General features: G+C 41.0%; 1 protein-coding gene across 2 annotated transcripts in view; it reads left to right on the top strand.

Annotated features, from left to right (window-relative positions):
* PDHX (pyruvate dehydrogenase complex component X) overlaps window positions 1–14,549 on the top strand; it is a 46,105-nt gene continuing 31,556 nt past the window's right edge. Inside the window, exons 1-4 of one of the 2 annotated variants that reach the window (XM_083602580.1) lie at window positions 1–344; window positions 5,141–5,224; window positions 9,907–10,007; window positions 12,906–13,096. In XM_083602580.1, coding sequence (XP_083458706.1) covers window positions 203–344; window positions 5,141–5,224; window positions 9,907–10,007; window positions 12,906–13,096 — 518 coding nt within the window. In that variant the 5' untranslated portion in view covers window positions 1–202. Of the gene's footprint in view, window positions 345–662; window positions 686–5,140; window positions 5,225–9,906; window positions 10,008–12,905; window positions 13,097–14,549 lie in introns of those variants that run through there. The other variant, XM_083602581.1, reaches the window with a different exon arrangement.

Genomic DNA, 14,549 nt, shown 5'->3' on the forward strand with positions numbered 1-14,549 from the left:
AGAGAGAGAGAGAAACCTGGTGCATCCACTCGCTTGCGCTGCCCGGGGAGCCTCGACTCCGGAGGAGGAGGAGGAATTCCTCTCGCGCGCATTTTTGTTCAGGCGCTTAAAGGGCACCGCGCCGTCGTGGGAGTATTTCTTTTCAGGCAGCGGCGAGGACAGCCCGGTGGGCGAAGGGAGGGGGTGGTGAGAAGAGGGCAAGATGGCCGCCTCCTTGCGGCTGAGCTGCAGCGGCCGGGGAGCCGCGAAGCTGCTGCTCGGCAGGAATGTCGCGCTGGGGGCTCCCGCTTCCCGGCCTCCCGCGGCTGCCTGGAGGTTCCTGCACCTCACCCGGGAGCGGCTGGGTGAGTGTTGGGTTTAATTACGCACAGAAGCCCCGCATTGGTCACCTGCCTCTAAAGGGTCGGGGTTATTTGGCTGCCTGTGGGATCAGGTCGCAGGGACATTGATTTTGGGGGCTCTGGTGGGAGAAAGAGGCTTGCTTGTTTGGGTGGTCGGAGGGTCGCAGGTGCCCTTGCTCTGGGATGGAGTTTAGGATGCATCCCCGGCATGCCTAGCGGCCTTTCACGTAGGTCTGTCTTTTCGATCTACCTGCAGCTGCTTCTGTTATGTCACAGTTCGTTTCTATGCTGCCTTTGGGCCGAAAAGGGTCCCCGATACGGTTTTCAAATCCTAAATTCAAACGGTATGATTGAGTGACACTCGCTTAAAAAGAGATTTAAAAGTAAAAAACCAAAAACCCAAACAGACATCTTTTTTGTGCCTAAAAGCAAAAATACCCTGCCCTCCAAAAATGTGAAAAGGGGGTAGGAGTAACTCCAATACGGTGCAGGTAGCCAATATATTGTTCACTATAAACTACCCACCAGTCCTAATCAGCATGGTCTGTAGCCAGAGATGATGGGATTTGTAGTCTAAAATATTTTTAAAGGGTTAGGTTTTGGAGAATAAATGTGTAACAGTCTCTTCAGCAATGTCTCTGAAGCTGTTCCTCTTAGTACCTTAGCTTTTAGTGATAAAAATCAGCAGTCTGAGAAGTTGCCACAATATACACTTCTATAATCGGGTAATTAGAAGGGATGCTGACGGTCATCTAGTCTAACCCCTTGCAATGCAGGAATCTCAACTAAAGCATCCATGGCAGATGGCCATCCAACCACTGCTTTAAAACCTCCACAATCTCCCAAGGGCATCCGTTCCACTGTTGGGCTGCTCTTACTTGGCATTCACTCGGGTGTTCTTGTAAAATGAAATGTTCATGAATTATTTTTTTAAAGACAGAAGAAATGGCAACTTTTAACACACTGAAATGAACAGTTACAGAATCTTAGAAAAGTCTGTCAATTCCACGCAATATGTTGAAAACAAAAAAGGTTCAGATATTGGTTCTGATTATAAATAAGGCAGCATTCACAAACTCTGTCTGAATAAACTTCTGTCAAAGAGGACCCTTAAAATCCCTGTATTGTAGATTATTATCTAGGATATTCCTGTTCTTCATTTCAGAAGGACTCCCTTAGACAGAAGACAAGGGGTAGATGGTTTCTTAGAAGTAAGTCCAACTATGGTAGCTGGTGCTTACTCCCAGGTAGGTCTGCATAGGACTATAGTCTTCAGCCCTCGTCATGTGACCACACATTTTAGCCCCGCCTAAAGCTTGTGCATTATGGGATTACTTCTAAAGCAGTGCGTTTCTTTCTTTTTGTTTATCTAACTATTTGTTACCAGTCCTTCATAGTTACAAACAATTCCAGAACGAGATACATAGCAATTTTAAAACACAACACCTCAAATTACAAAATAAATATCGTTGTAGACTCCCTGCACAATTTAGAGTACTGGAAGGTCAGGATTCTCAATCACAGGGGAAACCTACAGTAATAGAAGAAGTAACACCACCATCGGGCCAGGGCTAAGTGTGTAACGCTGCAGTGCCTTTGATGTGTGCTATCCCTTTGTGCGAGTAATGCTTAAAGAGGGCTTTAAAGAACTCACAGCTTATGTAAAAACTGAACTGAGGGCTTTACACTTTGAGCCAATATGTCACACAAGCTCTGAAGCTGGAGGAGGTTGTTAGGCAGCATCATACCTGACCCTACATTACTTCTGTGACTTTTCTGCACTGCCTAAAAGCTCTGCCTTATCTACTGATGGGGAATATTTGCAGCTTAGTAGCATTGACCCAGTCTGCCCTTATAGGCGGGCTTGCAGTGTCAATACTCTCTTATGACACTGGCCCAGAGAATGTCTGAAGGCACAGTGGTGGTGATGGTAATGGAGTCTGCCCTTGAGCTGTGCCTAGGTTGGAGAGCCATATGTAAGTTGTTGTGGAGTTTCTTGGAAGAAGAGTAGGACATGTGCATCACTAGTCGTAGTAGTAGTTATTGCTTCCTGTTCTGAATATTGCTTTGATGGTGCAAGAAGCCACATCGTTGAGCTGGAAGACTCTTTGAAATCCACTGTTAGCCAAATTGCTGCACTCCTTCAAAAAGGCAATCACTTTTACAATTTGGGAGCAAAGCACACCACTCCACAAGTGATAATCTAAACGTTAATGTTAACTCATCTTGCCTCTAAACTTTCTGTATTGTTGCCTGTGAAATATTTCTCACCAGCCACAATAATTTTAACCTGCAGGTGGCAGAAGTACATATTCTGGAGCATAACCGTACAGTTATCTTAGATGAATATTTGCATAGAAAGGCTGCTTTCTAGCTGATAGATGCATAACTGAAGCAGGAAGAAGGATAAGGGATGGATCCCTACAATGAAAATTGATTTGACATCTTGTCCTGCCATTGATATGCTGATGAATATTGTAGAAATAGATAAAGTGAGATAATGCATGTTCCTGAGTTCTCTAGAGAAATGGGGACCATAGAAATATAATTAATAAACATATTGTATGTTGTACATTACTTTTAGTTTGCATTCATGAACTGTACAGTATTATATGTTCAGAGATACTGGAGCACTATATCCTGGGTTCTAGCTAAGTCGTTAAACTTAGCTTTACCACAGGAGTAGGAACCTCCAGCCCACATAGTACAGCCCACTAGTTGGGAAGAGCCCACTGTCACTCACAGCTCTTTCTTCACTCTCTGTCCTCTTCTCCAGCTGCTTTACCATCCCATGGTAGGGCTTGCCCTGAATGAATGAATGAATGAATGAATGAATGAATAAATAAATAAATAAATAGTAATGTTAACAACAAAGAAGGAGAGATTTGATGAGTTGCTTGGTTAGCCATATTCAAATTCTTTTCAGTTGTATGCATTTTGCTTCAATATTATAGCTGATCGCTAAACTGTTGTGTTTCATGGCTCATGTATTTTTTTTATTTGTGTACCACTTTTCCACAAAATTGAGTCTAAAGTGGCTCATATCATATCAACAGAGCAATAAGTATTAACAGTTTCAAAATGCATAGGGGGATAGTTAGAAATAATCATAATATCAATAAATAAAGGCAAAACAATCCATGCAACAATGTAGAAAACAATACACATAACCAAACCTAGTTTAACAGTTTAAAACTAAAGAGCGAGAACAATGCCTAACAGAAATAAAAAAGTGAGCATTCACAATATTATCATATTTGTGGAATTCTTTGGTGTTATCAGGAAATTCAATAGCATGCATGTACAAAATCCTATCTGTTACAATAATGGGAAAATATGTACTTTATCTGGTAGGTAAAACTGTCAGCAGCTGTCTTGATAATGGAAGTTTGTGATCACACATTTGATACCTGATGTCTTTATTATTATTATTAAAAAATGAGACCACATTCACACTATAGTCTGATTTTGCAACAGCTTATTTTGTCACCTTTATTGCTTAATGAATAATGATCCAGTTTTAGAATTTCTCCAATAATGATGTTGTAACTCTGACAAATTACTCAAAGGCAGGTCACTGTGGTTTCTTTCCTTTCACAAATGGGTATAATTTGAGTTTTTCCACGCGTTGCTCAAGTCCAGTCTGAGATCAATATAAACCTTACCCAATATTATACCAGTGCCTCAAAACACCTTATGGAATGCATAGTTCTTTGTGATTACATACTGATGACTTTGACAGGCTAGGTTAAATGAGAAAGTCATATCTAAAACCTGTTGAAATGAAGTTAAGGTTGCTTCTAGTCAGGATTTGAGCAATACATGAAATAGTTCTTATAATAATCCAAAAAAATATGTAATTATAAAATTCAGTTTCTTGGTAATATTGATTGGCATTATGCTTTGTATACAGTGGTACCTCAGGTTACGTACGCTTCAGGTTACAGACTCCGCTAACCCAGAAATAGTACCTTGGGTTAAGAACTTTGCTTCAGGATGAGAACAGAAATTGTGCTCCAGCGGCAGCAGGAGGCCTCATTAGCTAAAGTGGTGCTTCAGGTTAAGAACAGTTTCAGGTTAAGAACGGACCTCCGGAATGAATTAAGTATTTAACTCGAGGTACCACTGTATATGCCTTTCATTCCCATGACAGATCTGCAGTAGAGAAGCTTGGGAAAGTTGATACTGTGCAAGCAAGCATAATTTAATACTATGCTTGGGCATCCGATGTGCAATGGTGAATCATGTGTTTTGATGGAAATTTTATTTGTAAAACTTAATAAAACATATTTATTTAAAAAATACAATGCTTAGGCATGTATTTTTTACACTGCATCAAGTTTATCTCTTTGGTTGCCCCTGTAGGAGTTGTTAAGTTAAGATCCAATTATTTAGACTAAAACTGGTGAGGGTAAATTTGTATGTAGACTGAGCTGAGCTTATGACACAACCATGAGGACATCTTCCATCTTGATCCACTTTTACTTAAATTGCCACTACTCAGCTCTCTGTGGCAGTGTTGTAGTACAAATTACAAGTTGTGCTTATGGCAAACTCTTTACGCAACGACTTCACCATGGGCATAATTCAGCTCACATTCTGGCTACACAAATTACGGTGCAGCTGCCAGACCCCTCCTGTATGGCTGCTTTGTAGCAATTCTGATGGAGTTCAGTGGGATTTACAAAGGAGTAAGTGTGCATGGGGTTACATAGGATTTATTACACCTCTTACGCTGACAAAATGAAACCATATCCTTATCAAGAGACTTGATATTCCTTTCTTTCTTTCTTTCCAAGGTACCCCTGCAGTTAAAATCCTCATGCCTGCGCTATCACCTACAATGGAAGAAGGAAACATAGTGAAATGGCTGAAAAAGGAAGGTGAATTTGAGTGAGATGCCGTTTTGTAGCACTGAGAACTGTGTCTTTTTTCCACTTCAGCCTAGTCACTTGCCACATCTTAATTTCATCAAAAAGAATTACCACAGTGAAATCACTGCAGTACATTATATTTACACATTGATATCCTGCGTCTCCTCTCAGAAGCTTATGGTGGCATATGTGGTTATCTCCTCCCCCTGCCCCACAACTGTATCCTGGTGTGAGCTTCGTGGCCAAGTGGAGATTGGAGCCTAAGTCTTCTCAGTCCTAGTTCACACTAACCACTACACTACAGTGACTCTGCACTACTTCTAAACCATTATTTATTTATTAATGTATTTGTATACCGCTGAATCACAAAACGTCAGAGTAGTTTGTATCATTTATTTATTTAATTTGTGTACTGCCTTTCATCGATAGATCTCAGGGCAGTTCACTACATAAAAATACAATTAAAAAAAAATAAAATTGCAAGATTTATCAACTCTCTGGAATGTTTCCAGTGACTGCTGCAGTTGCGATACAAATTAAGATGATAAAAATTGTGCCAAAGAGAGACTGATTTAATTCAGTTTTGGGCTTCTGATGTTTACTAAGGCAAAAATGTATACATTGGTTGATATAACTTTAAAACATGTTGATTTGTAGCTAAACAGAGCTTATTTCGCCTTCAAGCCATAAGCCGCAGAAAGCCGGAAGCCACCAAATTTGCTGCACATTTTGCACTTCTTTCCCTTCAGGCATTTTCTGGCCAAAGGCAGTGCGTATTTGTTTCACTTGTTCAAAGGTATTTGCAATTTGGAAGGTGGACTGACTGAACCTTGGTCTCCAGCCCACATGCAGGGCAGATGACAAAAGCTTGAGAGACCATCCTCCCTGCAAATTGAACACTTAACACAATAGGGGGAGAGGTTGTAGTCCAGCCAGCTTTGCTAGGTTGGTTTTTAAAAAAAAAAAACATGCAGGGCATTTTCTAGATAGAGAATCATTTAAAAATGTGTCTCTCCCCCCCCATGTGTATTCTGAGTTGGTTTAGTCCATTCCACTCCAGGACTTTACAACTTTAGTTCTTCATGGTGTGCTCCATATGTAGATCAGGTCTCCGTTGGTAGGAAGAGGCACCTCTTAAATGAAGGAAACAATAAAATCTGACTTGGCTTTTGAGAGTTCTGTAGCATGAATTATTTGGACTCCTACTAGTCTATAAAATATTTCAGGCATGTGCTATTAATAAAGCAGCCTAAGTACGGACCTCCGGAACGAATTAAGTACTTAACCCGAGATACCACTGTATGTTTGTTTAAAAATAAAGGTAGCTACCGTATTTTTCCCTCTATTACACGCAGATTTTTTCTCCTAAAAAGTAAGGGGAAATGTCTGTGCGTGTTATTGAGCGAATGTGTGGTCCCTGGAGCTGACAAGCGCGAGTGAAGGCAAAAATCAGGCAAATATCAAATCGTCCGGAGAAGGGAGGAAAGGAGGAAGCTGCTGCTTTCCTGCATTCTGCCTCAGGGTCTTACTGCCCACCCGCTTCTGTTTCCTTACTGTGTTTGCTCAAACGGAACAAAGAGCAGAGAAAACCCCTCCCCTCCAGGCAAGCAGAGCGTCCTTCCTTCTAAGCGTCTGGGACTCGAAGGCAACATGCAGGTTGGGGGGGGGGGAGAGAGAGAGCTGGTTGGCTTGTGGGGGGGGGACTTTTGCCTTCCTTTCCTCCCTCCGGTAAAACCCCTGTCCTGCATTCTTAGCCAGCTGCTTCTCTGCACACCCCTCTCCTTGTCGCTTCTATGTTTTTCCTTCCCTCCCTACTTAAAACGTGGTTCCAATCACGGATCCACATGGATCCTCAGGATCTTTGCATTGAGTCACCCCAAATTCACCATCAGATCACATAGCATGTCCATGGCTACAGCCTGCACCAAAAAAATCACGCACCCACTGTTGCCTGGGGCTGCAATGGTACAAAAACGTGGTTACAAAGCATGGATCCACATGGATCCTCAGGATCTTTGCATTGGGTCACCCCAAATTCACCATCAGATCACATAGCATGTCCATGGCTACAGCCTGCACCAAAAAAATCACGCACCCACTGTTGCCTGGGGCTGCAATGGTACAAAAACGTGGTTACAAAGCATGGATCCACATGGATCCTCAGGATCTTTGCATTGGGTCACCCCAAATTCACCAACAGATCACATAGCATGTCCATGGCTACAGCCTGCACCAAAAAAATCACGCACCCACTGTTGCCTGGGGCTGCAATGGTGCAAAAACGTGGTTACAAAGCATGGATCCACATGGATCCTCAGGATCTTTGCATTGGGCTACCCCAAACTCACCATCAAATCACATGTCTGTGGCCGCAGCATGAAGCACAAAAATGATACATCCACTGTTTCATTCAGAATTTTTTTTTCTTGTTTTCCTCCTCTAAAAACTATGTGCGTGTTATGGTCAGGTGCGTGTTATCGAGCGAAAAATACGGTAGCTACCTTTGTTGCTATCTTAAATAAAGCAGCACAGGAGTTTGAATCTCACATAGCATTAAAAATGACTCATTTTTGGCCCCAGTTTCTGTTCTGGACATGGGATTTTCTTATTCTTCTCTCTAAAATTATGCACTCTCTCATGCAGATGCCTGCTATCCATCTAAATAGTTCCACAACTATTCCATATGTCAAAAGGACATTCCAAATCAATAATGTTCATTCACGAGGCTAATGTATTAAAATACTGGCACAATCTCTGACATGAGGTATCTTGAGAATTCTTACTAATTCTTCAGGATTTAACAGGTAAACCCATGGAAAGCAAATAATGGGAGGAAAGATCCAATAATTTCTTTACAGGTGTTTTATTGGACAGATAATTAGACCATTATTCCTTTTCTTGAAGTGAAATGTTTGAAGAGACCAAATACTGTTTTGAAAGAAGTTTGCATTTGGCAGCTGCTTACTGTTACCAAAGGCACCTGAGTTATAAACATCACACACTTTCAATATTCTCTCTTTTGTTTTCCATGAATGTAGTAATGGAGGAAGGAAAAGACAAAGACGTGTGTGTCATTTCATTGACACAGCTATTACACATTGCCACCGTAATTGCTCAATGTTTTAAGTGTTTCATAAAGAAAGCAAAGACAAATCCAATTTAGGGCTTAGGCAAGTCACTCCATTTCCTTTAGGCGAGACAGTTAAAAGCCTTTTTTTTCATATTTTGATGAAAACTGTACTGCATGCAAAGTTGGTACATAAGCAAGCCTTTGTTACTTCAGTGCTCTAAAGAAAAGGTGTGTGTTGGATGGCTTTGACCCCAGAACCATTCAGAAGCCTCTCCCGCTTCCCACTGTAATCCAGCTTTAATGGCAGCCATCCAGCAGGTCTTTCAGTAGACAAAGGCGTCTGAGTTCACAGGTCTGCTATCACAAGGCAGCAGATGGCGATCTTCTTGAATTGAGAAGAAAATATTGGCTTGAAACGATTCCATTTCATTTTAAAAATGAAAATGCATTTCTAAAAGGACTGTTTCATGTTGAAAGAAACTGAGTTTGCAGAGTTGCTTCCCAATTTTCTTCTCTTTTTGGTAGGGTGGAGAAGGCAGAGGAGCATTGCTTATCTGCAAATGATAGTATGAATTAAAATATCATTTGTTTGAAATCTCTGCTTAGAAGCTCAAAACAATTTGTCATTTAAAGAATATATTGCTTATCAAGACTTGACTAGATTCTTCTTTATCTACAATTTTTGTTGCTGATTCAGATGGTGCCATTGATTTTTTTTTAAATAAAAAAAACCCTCTCTGGATTGTCCTAGCTTGGGAGCAACCCTTGTGACTGATTCTGAATCAGCCATTGGTTCATATCCCTTACAGCTTTTTAATATTTTTATTTAGATTTTCCAGTGCTGCCTTTCCCTCATTGCCACCCTAATCTCTCCCCCAGTTGCCCCAGTTCACACTGTTCTTGCTCTAACAGTTGTTACTGTCCAGCTTGCTGCCATCCATTTCCCTTATAGGTTTGCTTCCCCCCAGCTTGACACCCTTTTCCCTTGGAGGTAGCAAAATGATAGAGCTGGTAAAGACTAAAGCTGCAGTTAGCAGTGGCAAAGAGAGTACAGTTGTACCTTGATTCTCAAGTCCGTTCGACTTCTGAAACATTCAAAAACCAAGGCGTGGCTTCCGATTGGCTGTAGGAACTTTCTGCACTCAAGCGGTAGCTGTGTCGGACATTCGGCTTCTGAAAAATGTTCGAAACCCGGAACACTTACTTCCAGGTTTTCGGTGTTTGGGAGCAAAAATGTATGAGTACCAAGGCATTCGAGAACTTGGCTTCTTGATATTTAGTGCACCTACATGACAGGCTATAACCTCCACCCCATCCCAATATGCCAAATTATATGATGATGGGATTTAGGGTGGTTTTGATTAAAAAGTGGTAATAAGGTTCTGCAAATGCCTTTATTCCTCACTTTATATTACTGAGATTCCTTGAACTATAGAATCATTTCGTAATGCTATTGTAAGTTGCTAAGTGTAGACCCTCTCTTTTCCACTATCGGTTATCACTATTGTGTCTTGACTTTGTTTCTAAACATGTTACACTATATGGTTTTAAAATACTGTTTTTTCTCAGTGCTCTGAAATGAATTGATTTAAAATGTTGAATTATCTTTTGATTTTTACAGGAGAAACAGTGACTGTTGGAGATGCATTGTGTGAAATTGAAACAGATAAAGCAGTGGTTACCATGGAGTCAAGTGATGATGGCATATTGGCTAAAATAATGGTATGGAGAACTTTTTTATCCTATATTACGGCCTTTGGTATATGAGCTCAGCAGTCAGTAGACTCTTTGCTCAGACTTTCCTTTATTTCAGGGATGTGGAATTGGATCTTACTGGCAGACAAGATCCTCCCTTCTCCCCACCACTCCACAGGCCAACTTTGATACATGGGTGGAGCCACTCACTTGTCAATCACTTGATATTGTTACATTGTCAAGCAACAACGTGAAAGGGGCTCACCTTTAAGTCTGTTTGCAGGAGGCTTAGTTCATTTGCAAGTGGTTTGTAAAGGCAATGTTTCTTAGGGTCCATCAGCTGATTGGCTCTGAGAGACATCAGTGTAAGCAAGCATCAAATGATGCATGTTGGCACTGAAAAATCTCAAATTCACATATACCTTCATGGGGTCGAAACTGGCAGTGATTAACCGGAAACAATACCTTGGATTGCAGTGGATAGCTTAATGAATATGTTGACCCAGAGTGCAGCAGCTGGGAAATTGATGATTTCCACACTAGCGATCATTAGGAAAGGAATTGAAAATAAAACTGTCAATATCGCAATGCCATTATACAAATCTGTGGTGCAACTGCATTTGGAATATTGCGTACAATTCTGTTCGCTTTCCCTCTAAAAGGATATTGGAAAAGCTTCAGAAAAGGGTCACTGAAATGATTAAGGGGACTCCTCTATGGTGAAAAGTTTTAGCCGTACACTTTTATGCAGCTCATAGTTGGACTGTGGAACTCGCTTCCACAGGTGGCATTGGTGGCCACCATCTTGGAAAGGATTAGACAAATTAATGGGGGATAAGGCTATCAGGGACTTCTAGCCATAATGGCTGTTGTCTGCCTCCGCTGTTGGAGGCAGTATGCTTCTGAATACCAGCTGCTGGGAACCACAGGAGGGGAAGAGTGCTCTTGTGCTTTGATCCTACTTATTGGTTTCCCCAAAGCATCTGTGTGACCATTGCAAGAACAGTATGCTGAGTGAATGGGCTGTTTGCCTGATCCATGAGGCTCTTTTTATGCTCTTATTGTTGAAATGGGTTTACAAATCAATTGAGCCCACAATATGTGTACAGTGGTATCTTGGGTTACAAACTTAATTTGTTCCGGGGGTCCGTTTTTAACCCAAAAATTTTCTTAGCCTGAAGCGCACTTTCGCTAATGGGGCCTCCCTCTGCCACCGCGCCACTGGCACGTGATTTCTGTTCTCATCCTGGGGCAAAGTTCACAACCCGGAGCACCTACTTCCGGGTTAGCAGAGTTTGTAACCTGAAGGGTTTGTAACCCAAAGCGTTTGTAACCCGAGGTACCACTGTACTCATAGGCATGTACATGAAATACGCTTATGAGGATAACCTATTTGTATCCAAATGTGCTTGTTAGGCCTGTTGGCATCAGAATGTGATTGATTTGCTAGTCCACCAAGCATCTGTTTTTTAAATGCTTTTGTAATGCTTTTTGACAGAAGAATTTTATTTTAACAGAAGCTGCTCTGTGTCTGGTAGTAATACTTTTTTCACACCACATCATTGCAGCTGGTAATGAGGAGGAGACCTTTTGTATTGCCAGTATGATGGGTTGTTATAATACGGTACAGATTGAACGAGTTGAGAAATGTGTTCATTGAAATGAAGGGTATTTCTTGTTTTTCCACTCTTCTTTCCCACTATTGGTAAATACATTGGGGGAGAAAAAGGGGTGTAGCAGAGTGGAGAACCGTCTTAACCAAGCAAAGTCATATGCAGAAGCCCTTCTGTCAGCATATCTTACACTGAGGCTGCATTTAAAACACTGTTATAAAGTCTACTAATGTTGCACATTAAAATCCCATTAAGGCAGTGTTATGATGTGCAGTCCCTTGTGTAAATTCATATCACATCACTGGTCCTGATACTGAACTTTTAGTGAGCTGAAATAGTTTGCTTAAGCGTGTTTTGCAAATGAGTTTCAAAGATAGCCCAATGTGTGAAAAGGATATGAAATAGCAGCCAGGCTAGTTAAGGAAGAAACCAAGCAACAAAATGCCTGCTTGAAGCATGACGTAAGATGTGCTCTTTTTAGTTGCTTCTTATGCAAACAGTACAGTGTTTGTTTGTGATAACCAAATATGTGGAATTCTGTTCACGAAAATATCCCCTGCGCACCCCCTATCACCTGGTTAGAAAGCAAATCCTATTAAATGGGAAAGTATGGAACATCCTGGCATCTGTTCCCTCCCCTTTTCCATTTCCTCCTCTTCTTTTTGTGGTTTACTTAATACAACTTATAATTACAGTCATTCTGAACACTAAGAATTCTGAGCATTCACTCATGTGAATCTCCATCATCATTTTGAAATGGTATAGCCCAGACACAGGTTTGTCACCTTATCTGTTTCTGGGGACCATGTCAGTAAGCATATTTACTATTTACTTAGCATATTTACCTCAGTACAGCATGTTTCTGACCGTGCAATCCTATTGGGAACAAGTCTCACTGTAATCAGTAGGAGACTTGAGATAAGTTTGATTGGATACATATGTTTAGAATTGCAGTGTGAAATAGTTTGCTTTGTGTCTATGCTACAGCTTCTGCAACTAACTTCAGGAGCATGGCATAGTTATACTAACTACAATATGAGACTCTGTTGCAGGGTCCGGGTTGGCTGCTAAAAAATACTCTGGTTCTTTCATGGGCTTGTATTTAACTTTTAGCGTTAAACCTTCTGCTATATATCCTGCAGGACCAGGCAGTCCTAGCCCCTTAGAAGAAGTGGTAGGGCTGGTGAAGCTGCTGAGTGGGTGCAGGCGAGCATATTTCTCTTTCCCAACTATAAAACATTTGCATTAGGTACAGGTGTGTGTATGTAGACATCAACCTGATTTCTCTGCCACTACCCCCATCCATTTTCAGAAGGAAGAAGGAAGCAGAAATGTGCGATTGGGTCAACTAATCGCCTTGCTAGTGGACGAAGGACAAGACTGGAAGCAAGTTGAAATACCAGCTGAAACGAGCATTGCTGCGCCAGCAGCAGCAGCAGCCCCACCTCCCACTCCTTCAGTAACGTTGGCCCATAAAGTGGAACACCATCCTGGAAAGCTACAGTGAGTTTCTGCACACTTTTTGAGCCAAGGCTTGCACTTTTTGATCATGCCCCACAGAAAGTTAGCGTTTGATAACCAAATTCAGTGCCCATAATACTGCTGCAAAGCTATGGCAAAAACAGTGATTATGCCTGTAGATTTGCATGCTATACAAAAGAGAAAAATTGTACAGTGGTACCTCTGGTTGTGGACCGGGATCCGGTAAAATACTTCTGGGTTTGCCGCTTTCGCATCCCGAAGTTTACGTAACCGGAGGGTTACGTAACCGGAGGTAGTACTGCAGTGCTTTTGGATGAAGATGCAGGAATCTTTAACCAACAAACCTTGGTTAAAGCATGGAGGTAAGAGACCAGTTTTAATACCCCTGTGAACTTTCAGTGATAGCAGTGGTATTAGCAGTACTGGCTGTAGTAAAGTAATATAAAAAGCAAGGGTAACCATGTCAGTCCATAAGAATAAAAAAAACTCTCCGAAAGCCAGAGTTAGGTAATATCTTTATTAGGACCAAACAAAATGTCACAAAATAGTGACATGCTTTCAGAACTCTTCATCAGGCAAGATATTACACAAAGCAGAAGAAATGAGGAAAACTGTGCTGTGGTTGTAGACCTTCCAATACTTGTGTCATAACATTGGAAGACTTAACAGACATCCTTCACTTCAGAATGTAATGAGCAATGCTGAAAGAAAGCATTGAAATAAGTGACCAATTATACTGTGGTTGAGCTTGTGACGTTCTGCATGATGGGGAACCCTTTAATGTCAAGGAGGTCCTTGAGGTAAATGCCCCATGTCTTTTTGGATTTGCTTGGAGATGAAAGGATTTAACTTTTTTGTAGGGCTGTATATTGAGTCAGACCGTTGGTCCATTTAGCCAAGTATTGTCTGGTCTGATTGTCAGTGACGCTCTAGGAAAGAGTGTTCCCCGTGATTATTTTTTCTTCCATTAAACACATTTCAGAATCTCAGTTATATGGTTGTGATGGGAGATATACCTACCAACTTATTTTTAATGTGTAGAGTGTTTTGGTCAATTTTTTTTTGTTGGTATAATCTTCAATTGTGTATGTGAAAACAATCAACTTCTAAGCATTCAAAATTATGCATAGCTAGAGCTGTACAACTTGATAGTTTCCTGGCAATAAGAGAAAGAGCCATTAGTCTGGAAATAGGGTCCACAGATACATAGCTCATCCAGGTATTGGTGGATTTCTAAAGTTCATTTATATGTATGCAACAGGATGATCAAATGTGCTTCTTTTTAGATGCTACATTCTTAAATATGTTGTTTAATATTCTGGCTGTCCTGTATTTTTTTTTTTTTTTACTTCTACTAACTTCAGGGTTACCACAAGTCTGCTGATACTGTGTGTTGCCTGTTGTCATTTTGACTACAAAAGTGAGAGCATACAAAGGCTTGGTTCAGAATTAAAATATAGGATGATGGTGTATA

Source organism: Podarcis filfolensis, assembly GCF_964270895.1.
Source record: "Podarcis filfolensis genome assembly, chromosome: 1".
In the NCBI taxonomy this organism is placed as follows: Eukaryota; Metazoa; Chordata; class Lepidosauria; order Squamata; family Lacertidae; genus Podarcis; species Podarcis filfolensis.